Source organism: Aphanomyces astaci (assembly GCF_000520075.1).
Source record: "Aphanomyces astaci strain APO3 unplaced genomic scaffold supercont1.5, whole genome shotgun sequence".
NCBI lineage: Eukaryota > Oomycota > Saprolegniomycetes > Saprolegniales > Verrucalvaceae > Aphanomyces > Aphanomyces astaci.
In genome coordinates, this window is record NW_009798268.1 from 1,621,700 (window position 1) to 1,632,029 (window position 10,330).

General features: G+C 47.5%; 3 protein-coding genes across 3 annotated transcripts; 2 read left to right on the forward strand and 1 right to left on the reverse strand.

Moving 5' to 3' along the window:
- Positions 1–3,295: 3,295 nt before the first annotated feature.
- H257_03271 (hypothetical protein) lies at positions 3,296–5,311 on the forward strand (the record flags this gene model as incomplete). Its single annotated transcript, XM_009827279.1, has 1 exon — positions 3,296–5,311. The coding sequence occupies one exon, from the start codon at positions 3,296–3,298 to the stop codon at positions 5,309–5,311; it is 2,016 nt and encodes a 671-aa protein (XP_009825581.1).
- Positions 5,312–5,734: 423 nt separating this feature from the next.
- H257_03272 (hypothetical protein) lies at positions 5,735–6,187 on the forward strand (the record flags this gene model as incomplete). The annotated part of the gene is made up of 1 exon (XM_009827280.1): positions 5,735–6,187. One exon carries the CDS (start codon positions 5,735–5,737, stop codon positions 6,185–6,187), a length of 453 nt encoding a protein of 150 aa, XP_009825582.1.
- Positions 6,188–6,305: 118 nt separating this feature from the next.
- On the reverse strand, positions 6,306–7,445 carry H257_03273 (hypothetical protein; the record flags this gene model as incomplete). The annotated part of the gene is made up of 3 exons (XM_009827281.1): positions 6,306–6,784; positions 6,820–6,950; positions 6,997–7,445. 3 exons carry the CDS (start codon positions 7,443–7,445, stop codon positions 6,306–6,308), a joined length of 1,059 nt encoding a protein of 352 aa, XP_009825583.1.
- Between the last annotated feature and the right edge of the window lie 2,885 nt (positions 7,446–10,330).

The window sequence follows — 10,330 nt, forward strand, 5'->3', positions numbered from 1 at the left end:
AATCGATTAGATTATTCAAATTTCTACTACTTCAACAATGTTGATCTCATTGTCCATTTCTAAAGCTGCTACTTGAGTTGCCTTCTTCTTTCGCTTTGGTTTCGCCGCCGATTGAGCTTGGAGCAACTCGTGGTATTCGGCCGTGATAAACTTACCACTAACCGTCAACGTCTTCCTTGTCACATTTTTTCGCTTCTTCTCAGGTGGCAAAAGTAACAACTGGGTACAAACCAAATCGATACGTTGCAGCCACGATGCTTGCACTGCTTCGTCGTCCACTTCGGCAGGCTTAAAAATCGACAGCCGATACAGCATCTTGTCCAACGACGGGGGACACAACCCAGTGCACACAAAGCCGTTGGTAATTGCTGCTTGACTTGTATCGTGAGCCCAAACGTCACACGCGATCTTGATTGCGTTCTGCTTGCTGATGTTGGAGCTGACGTCAGTCCAACAGTGGTCAGCGATTTGGTTTCGGATGGCTTGTTTGAAAGGTCGGAAAACAGTCACATCCAGGGGCTGGAATAGATGGGTCGCGTTGGCTGGTAAGAATTGCAGCAAAATCCCCAATGACGTGGCAACGTCGTAAATGTACTTGGAGTAGTGTGACGAGCACCCGTCAACAATCAACAAAACTGGCCGCGCGACAGACGATGGGATACTCGCGCTGAGCATGGACATCCACTTAGGGCAAATGAACGAGTTTGTCCATCCTTTCTCCGACGTCGTAATGGCGGCTCCAGGAATCGTCAGACTGTCGCACGTTTCGGTAGACACCCGGTCTCCAGGGAGGACGAACAAGATAGGGATCTTGGTTCCCGCGGCAGACACGCACGCCACGATAGTCACATGCGCCGACGCCGTTGCTTCTTCGACGAAAACATCTTTCGATGTGCGTTGGACAACGACCTTTCTTGATGATTTCGTCGGTGAGAAGCTTGTCTCGTCCATATTGAAGACACGTGATGGATCCATGTCAACCAGCGAAATCGATTGCGACAGCTCCCGGTAGAAAGCCTCAACTGCCGACTTGTCTACCGCATTTCGCGGCTTGCTAAGGGTCTGGGCTTTCAGGGTCTTCAGATCAGGGTGTCGTTGGAGGAATCGTTTGTACCATCCGCTTGTTAAGTTCGTTCCGTTGGTTGTATCATGCACGACATCAAGAATGTTGTTTGCTTTCTGTACGATTTCAAGATAGCCGACAGGCTTCCCATCGCGCTCCATGCCGACAATCCAAGTAGCCAGATCTTCTTCGTACTGCCGCGGTATAATAGGTGCTCGACCGAACGATGTTGGTATTTCGATGACGCCGGGGTGAGCTTTTGCCAAAAGCTTCCGAAGCGTCCGCGATGGAATGCCATAGGCCTGGGCAGCAGTTGATGCCGTGTGTACTTTGCTTAACACATCGAGGACGGCCTTGTCCATGGTGACCTGCGTGTATGGCGTTCTTGGCGGCATTTCGTCGGTTCAAAATTTGAAAGAACCTTTAATATGTAATATTTTTTCCCTCCATTTATTCATGCAGGTTAAATTTGTCGAGAGGTTGCCTTTTGTCCAATCAGAGTTGATTGGCGTTTTAATTGGATGAAATAAGTTGGCCCATCAATGGTCGTTCGGCCCAACAATGGTCGGACACGTTACTTTTTCAGTTCGTTTCATTTGTGGGTGGACAAATCTGTAGCTGTCATCCAATGGATGACTGCCAAATATCTCGCAAAACAATTTTTCTTCCGGTTGAATCTGAGACATTTTTGAAATAGTACTACGCTCGCATTTTGTGAAGACGAAAACATCGTCTTCGCAAACATTGCATTTGCGAGCGAACCTCTCGCATCGACACTGTAAAATTTGATATGATCGAAATACATTTTCAAAGGCTTTGCCATCGTGCATAAATTTTCTCGCAATCTCACCGGGTAACGAAGGCAGGTCGAGCCAAGTCGTGGAGTGCCTCGATTGCCACCCATCGACGTCGGTTAAAAATACACGTTATCCGGACTCGCAAATTTGTTTGCGAGAGGCACTTGCGAGATATTTGGCAGTCACCCATTGACTTCTGTGGCTTGGTACTTAGTAAGAGAGAAATCGCCAATTTGGGCGAGGTTGCAGATTATATTGAGAAAAGTCGAATTTCTTGAATCCTTTGACCGGAGTAAGGGCCACAGTGCACATTCTTCTCCATGTATGAGGGTTTGTGATATTTGGTCGATCGCTAGTATAACTGATGACGTCGAGTACATAACATTGTGATGCACGGGGCCCCAGGCTTCTATTGTATTGCATCTTGTGCCGATTATGGTTATGCGGAGATTTACCACTCACACACCCATCATACATTCAATGGCACAGCCGCAGCAACCCTTTTAACATTATACATTGACAAAAGCACACAATATAGATATTTGCAGGATTCCAAATTTAAATGAGGGGAGGAGTACGCCAACTTTCTGAGTCGCGGACAACAATTTTGGAACAGAGGAAGTAGTAACTTGCAATTAACTCTGGTACTAGTATAATACTACCGTTAGTAAATGTACTGGTATAGTACCAACGTTAGTACTACAGTACATGCAGTATCCTATTCCTATTACGTGTGCATACTATATAACGTGTTCAAATATACCCGAAGTACGTGTTAAACTATAAAACGTTGACAGTTGGTAATACTACAGTAGCACTAGTACGTAGTGATTGGGTAGTGTATACAGTACTACTAGTAGTACTGTAGATGGAGGGCACCATACGACTACACAGATGTAACGAGTACTATTAATAGTACTCACTGATACCACAAGGGGAGGGAAAATAGCTCAGTGGTAGAGAATCGGTTTTACTCAAAAGTCGAGGGTTCGATCCTTCGATCCCCGGTTTCCCCGGATTATTTCCGCAAGGATTTATCCGTCTCATCCTGGGAATCCGGATAACAAGGGTGCGTACGAAGTCAAGTTCGGTCGAAGCACGAGGTACAGTACTCTGGAGTATGAAGCGTTGGTTGAGCGATGTAAAAACAGAAGATTACACACCCCTGGTTGAGCAGGCGCGTTACAATTGGCGAAGCGTTTCACAACATGTGGTTCTAGTATCGGCCCTCGCGGAGGAATGTCGTAAAAATGATAATCCAAGCTCAATTAACTCACTGGTACCACATGCTCGACTTCAATTTCTTATCGAGATGGATTCGTGGATGTACCTTGGTCAATGATATTTCTTATGGGAATCCAGTTGGTTGGGTCGAATGACTTGCCCGCCTGGTTTTCACTGACTGTGACAACTCCATTTTCCTTTTCGCTCTACGATGGTCAAAGTCTTTGTCTCCCTCAGCGCGTTGGCCACTGCCGCTACGGCTGGCTCCGTCACGCAGCTCCCCGAGTCTGTGACCAAGCTCATCGACTACTCCGCAAACCCCTGCGACGACTTTTACCAATATGCGTGTGGTTCGTGGTACAAGAATGCTGTGATTCCCCCGTACAGGACAAACACCGGTACGTCGACCTCCAAGATTTCCATCCAAAACGAAGCCGTGTTGAAGAAGATTTTGTCTGACAACAAGCCCAAGCTTGGCGAGTTTTACAACTCCTGTTTGGACACGGCTACGCTCTCGTCGCTTGGCCTGACTCCGTTGGCCGACTCGTTCAAAGCCATTCGATCGGCCAACACCACGTTGGACCTCCTCGTCGTGGCTGGTGAATTGGCCAAGAACGGCATCCCTGCCTTTGTTGACATCAAGGCCAGTGCCGATAAAAAAGACTCGACCAAGAACGCCCTCTTCGGTGTACAACCCCCCCTGTCGCTACATCGCTCGTACTACACCACCCCTTCCAAGTGGGAGATAATCGAAGCCGACTACAAGGTGTACATTGCGACGGTTTTGCAGTTGGCTGGATACACTGCCGAACAAGCGGCGGCTGCCGTGCCGGTGATCATCCGTTTCGAGCAAACTCTGGCGGGTGTCGCCCTCAGAAAGCTCGAAGAGATGGAGGCCGCCGTGTCTCCGTACACTGCGCTTACTTACTACCAACTGGACCAGAAGTATCCGCTGCTCATTGGCTCGTGGCTCAAGGGCAACGGCTTCAACGTCCGCGACGGATGCGGTGGGTCGAACGACTGGGTGGGTTTGACCGCCTTGACCTACTTTGAAAAGGCCGAAGCGTTGTTAACGAACACGACGTTGGACGACCTCCGCACCATCGTGGAGTACAAGCTCATCCACGCCTCTTCCACCCATCTGACCCCTGAATTCCGCACGGCCAACTGGAATTTCTTCGGCAAGAAGATCAATGGCGAAAAGGTGGAACCAACTCGTGAAAAGTTCTGCGTCGCAGAAGTGGATACAACAGTTGGGGAGCTCTTGGGCCAGTACTTCTTAGACGCGGTGTGGTCGGCTGACACGGCCAAGACGGCCGACGAACTGGTCAAGGCCTTGGAGTCGTCCTTCTCCACTAGCATTGCCACCGCCGACTGGTTGGACAACTCGACCCGCGCCAACGCACAAACGAAGTTGTCCAAGTTTGTGCACTTGTTGGGTGGCCCAGAGAAGCCACAGCTGTACCCCACGCTAACGTTGGACTCGAAGACGTATCTGAACAACCGTTGGAAGGTGTCTCAAGTGAACATCGACACCAACTTGAAGTTGGCCGGCCAACCTGTGGACAAGCGCAAGTTCAGCATTCCCCCTCAGACAGTCAATGCGTACTACATCCCCAAGGAGAACCAAATTCTGTTCACGGCCGGTTTTTTGCAAAACCCGTTCTTTGACAACCAGTTTGACGCTGCCCAGAACTTTGGTGCCATCGGGGTTGTCATCGGACACGAAATTTCCCACGGGTTCGACAACCGCGGCCGCTATTACGATGGCGACGGCAAGTTCAACCCATGGTGGTCGATTGACACCATCACTGCATTCAAGAAGAAGGCCCAGTGCATTATCGACCAGTACGCCAAGTTTGTCGTCAAGAGCGAAGTGACTGGCGCTGAGTTGGGCAACGTCAATGGCACGCTCACTTTGAGTGAAACCATTGCCGACAACGGGGGGCTCAAGACCAGTTTTCGCGCATACCACGAGTACTTGAAGAAGTTCCCGTCGCAGTACACCGAAGAAGCTGGCGACAAGTTGTTCTACTTGTCGTTCGCCCAAGCCAGGTGCTCCAAGTACACGGATACCCACCTCAACTTTCTATTGAAGAAGGCTCACCCGCCCGGTCGGTTCCGCGTGACGGGGGCGTTGCAAAACAACGCTGAGTTTGCCCGTGTGTTCAAATGCCCCACCGACTCGAACTTGAACCCGTCCAAGAAGTGCTTGTTGTGGGAATAGGGTTGACGGATACGAAAATATGTAGCGTTGTGTATTCGTAAAGAAAAAGTAAGAAATGGTGTCTTGGTTGAAGAGTGTTGTTTTCAGTGTGTGCTGTGCACACAAAAACTACTATGTACGAGTATGTGGGAGTAATCGCCTTCCGGGAATGACATTCTACGAATTAATCCATTCGAGTGAAGAAACCCTTCTTGTGCTGCGCTTGGTAGTTGCCATGTCGGGCGACCTCTTTAAATGAATGTTTTGTCCACCGTGTGAGTTGACTCTGTGGAATTTTGGTTTTGTCCATACATCCCTCTGACCACCAACCATGTCGACGCCACCTAAGCGCCGCAACTTCACCGAAGAGGAAGACATTATGCTTCTTCGCCAAGTCTCCGCCGACATGCCCTTCCTTGCCCGACGCGGACTCATCATGGACAAATGAGCGGCCATTGTGGAAACTCTAGCGGCGAAGACTTTGGTCGCCCCGACTTCGACGCGAAGAAGGCCAACAATCGGTTCACTGCTCTCGCGGAGGCACACCGCAAGAGCAATCGCGTGTCGGCACGTGCTTCTGGCATTTCAGAAGACGTCATGGAGAAGGTGGCCCTGCTCGATGACATACTCTCCGCACACGACGACGCAAAGGAAGAAGAGTCGCAGCGAATCGCAGACGCCAAGATATCACAAGAGCACACCGACAACCTGGGCAGTGTTGTGCGCGAGGAGGCGATGCAGTCGTTGGGAAAGTGGAAGCATGATGTCGACGACAATGGTGCTTCTCGGGGTGGTGGTGGTAAGATGCTAAAAGTGATGACGATGATGCACGAGCAAGTTCAATCCGAACTTGAATTTCAACGCGAGAAGCATGAAAACGAAATCAAGGAACGTTAAAAGGATTGCGAGTTGCTTGCGCAACAAATTTGGAACCAACAAGAGTCAATGCGTATTCAACAGGAGTCAATGGTAGCTTTGATAAAATTGCTAATGAACAAGCAGTAGATTTTTTTTGTTAAACTTCTACAATTTCCAACATGTTCAGGTAATCTTTCAACGTAGGTGGCTCGAGGTCAAAGTACTGGCTGATTTGGTTGCCACGAAAATGGCAGCAGTGACAATTCGTGAGCAGCATGGCAATGCACACAATCTTGGCCACAGGTGACAGTCGGATCTTGGACAGGATCTTGAATGTAATAAATGACCACAAAGTCTTGAAAATCTTGAAGTTCCATTCCACGGACTGGCGAACACGACTCATCCACTTGTTGAAGTCGCGTTTGAGGACGCCAACATCATTCCCTTTGTATCCGGACAGAAGGTACTCCACAATTCCGTACGCTGGGTCACCGTAAATATACTTGGAAAAAAATACTTCTCGATTGTTCTGGAAGAACTCAAGCAGCTTACTCTCCCGCAGCATTGTCGCGTCGTGGCGACGGCCCTCCACCGGCCCAAAGAAATGCACGCAAATGCCATCGGGCATGTCACTGCCTGGTAATTCAAGCAGTGAATGCGCTTGTGTCCACTATAGATTTGCTTCTGCCGGTTGTTGCCGTCTCCGACCGACTCAATACGACACGTTTGTATCTTCGTCCCATCAATGAAACCGTAAACGTTAGGCAAGGGCGAACCCTTTCGAGCCACAGCCGCACAGTATCTATAGCAAAATCATGAAATCCAAACAAGATAAATTTATTAATTACCGGTCAATGTTCTTGACAACCAAGGATTTGTTGAAATACAATACACGGCCCCATAGGTTGTAGAGCAAGTTGACGACATGAAGGAATACATCGCAAATTGACGATCGCGATCTTCCAAACGTTCGTGACATGTCGTGGAGGCGTGTAGGGAACGCAAGTCGCCCCAGCAGTATGCACATTGCTTCGTCTCGGAGGACTCGGTTCTGGCTTGCAGTCACGAGCACAGCAGGAAGACCGAGATGGTAGCCGAGCTGGCGGATGCCAGCAATGTCGAAACGGTAGTCCAAGATGGCATTTGCGTTGGACAAACCAAGTAGGTTAAACCGAATATTCGGTATCAACGGCCTTTCCACGGCCTGAGATGCCAAGAGGGCAAGAAGGAACCGTCGTTGCCGAGTTGACCGTGTCATGGACATGAGCATGACCACATCGGACTGCCTGATGGACATGAGCAATTGAGCACTGCTTTTATGTGTGAGCGTAAGGATTTTCCGGTATATTTAACCGGAGAAATGGCTGGTCACGGACTGGATTCACCAAAACCGTTTTCTTTTCAGTTCCAGTCACGGTCTGTTGAACGACAAATGTCAAAATAATGTGATCTGGACAGGGAGTGGAATTGCACCAAAACCTCTCTATTCATGAAGATGCACGAATTTTCGAATCTATTCAAAATTTGCGACCTTTGAGCGAGGATATCGCCGCTAATAGTAAGTAACCCATCCGCTTTTGATTTGAATGGATCTTGTTAGACCGCACTATCAGCATACCTCTATACAGGTATATAAATTCTTTGAAATGTAGATGGATGAAGGCTGTTGAATCTGACATCCTAACTAAACACGCATTCAGAGCAAAACGATGAATTCGTTGTTTTGATCTCCCAATAATTGGTTCAAATCAGCATTCCATGAGAATTGCAACATGGATCTCTGAACCCTGTGCTGCGAAGAATATGCTGGCGCAATATCGTCAATCAAACTTCTGTACCTACAAGGACATTGGGGATCTACAACTGGTATTCGCCAAAATTGGAATTCATCTAGTACAGGAGTTCGAAATTCTCTGTATTAATACTTCAAGTAGTAAATAGTACTACAGGGAACTTCAGAATGCAAGAACTACCGAAGTATTGAACATTACAGCCTTAGTTTTGTCCAATCAAACAATTTCGTTGAAATTCTTGGTTTTGATTCGATATATTTTTATTATCCCGCCCGCGCGCAATTGAATAATTTCAACCAATACTATTCAAAGGCGCGCATCATGTACCCGATAGCCTTCAAGCTCTGCCCCTTACCTCCAAACTCAACGTCGATGGGCCAGCCCACTGACGTCGGCGTGATGGCACCCTTCAAGCGGTACCTACGGGAACTGTGGTTGTTTGAAGACATCGTCACAGGAGAAGACGAGGACCATTTTCACTCACCGCCCGGCAGAAGAGGTTGGCGTTAATCAAGAGAGCTGTCGCTGCTTGGGAGATGGTGTCCACCGACGCTATCCGTGGCAGCTTTGAAAAGGCACTTCCTCAGGAACCAATGGATTATTCGTTTATATATTATCTGTTGTGAAAGTTCAGTATACTTGGAATTTGTATGTTTTTTAATAAAATTTAGAAAACGTTTGACACTCCATGGGAATTGAACCCGGGGCCTTTCTCAATACTAGTAATGTTATGCTGTCGCACTAAACCGTTGCGCCACTGCGTCAAACGCTTACGCTACTTCCGTGTTTACCATATAAATCATTGTACAATATTATACCAATAGTTTTAATACCACTCTATTTTTGAATGACCTCCTGAATTACAAGTTTGATTTCTTACAGTCAAACATGATTGTAAATTTGACTCATAATTAAATTTCCTCTATAATTTTAATAGCATTTTCAAAGATCTGAATATTATTTTGATGGGCCAATGTTATTGGCAGAAATATACACCGTACTTCGAAGTACATTTACCAATCAAAATCTGTTATTTCCATCCCACTCGAAGATAAGGTAGGCCTTGCATTCTGAAGTTCCCTGTAGTACTCGTTTACGAATGGATATTTCGGGCGTTGCGAATATTTCTCCGGTTAAACTATACTACGTAGTACTTACATATTAACACTTCGTTTGCGAATGAAAAAAATTCGTAAACGGCAATTATCTATTTGACATACACTCGAATGAACTATAGTTCTGAAATGTTTGCAAGATACTACTGGTAGCGTTTACGAGTATTTGCGAATCATGGATTATCCGGATTATTGAAACGGTTTGTGTGGTCGTTGGTATGCGAACATGCAACCTTACTTCGATACGAAACGAGTTCTACATCTCACTCGAACTTATTCCGTTGGCACAACGAGGGGACTGTTGAATTTGGCGCACCTCACAGTCGTAAATATCAATCAATGGTGTAGCATATCGAAGTACTTTGTCGCGGATCACGACAAAGTACTTCGACATTGCTCACTTCCCGTAGTACGCTGTCCTCTTTGCCTGTTTATGATCCGTTTCCTCAGCAATAATAGGCTATCTCCAGAAACTACTGTAGCACGACAATTACCGGTTGGTTGTGCGACCACGGGCAACGACTTGTTCGTTGACAAAGTCAGATCGAAGAGCAATACTTTCATTTAACGTTACCATTTTCATGCAACATTTTGTGTGCGAGGCATGCCGCAGCATGTCCTCTATATTGCTTCCATATATGGAGTTGTTTCTAACGCTGGTGCTGCATCCGATCACCCAGGAAAATTTGTCGACTGACCACTCACCATCCATCATAATTTGAATGAGATCTCAGGTAGCTTTGGTGGGTTTATCCAAGAGGTAAGACATCGCCGTTGTATTTACACAGCATCGTGCGAATTCGGTCGGCACGTGCTTGTTGTCACTGGTTGCTTTTGGTTTGATCAGGTAGTATCGATGGTCTGCATGATGCGCCCACCCGTCCGCATGACCACCCACATCGACTCAAGCGGCTTGATACGCTATGGTTGGTCCTGCGAACGGGAGGTGAGATTTGGATATTGGTACAGTAGGTGCGGCATGCTACCCCATCATATTAGCAGGCGTGTTAGCGACCGTTGCCTGTGCTGTCGAGTCCAAGTGTCGTAACAATTCTCTCAAAGTACATTTATTACCACGAAGTGCTTGATAAAGGGATTCGCATTTCATTCGTAACGTGCTCAGTAATGGTAAATATTATTTTGAAAGGCCCTGGCCACAACGCTGCCATAGAAGAGACGCTATAGCCGCTGCAGCATGGGCATGTTCACGCCATCGACACACGCTAGGTCGGCCTGTTTACGCTCCCGTCGTTACCCAGACGGAAACGTTCGCG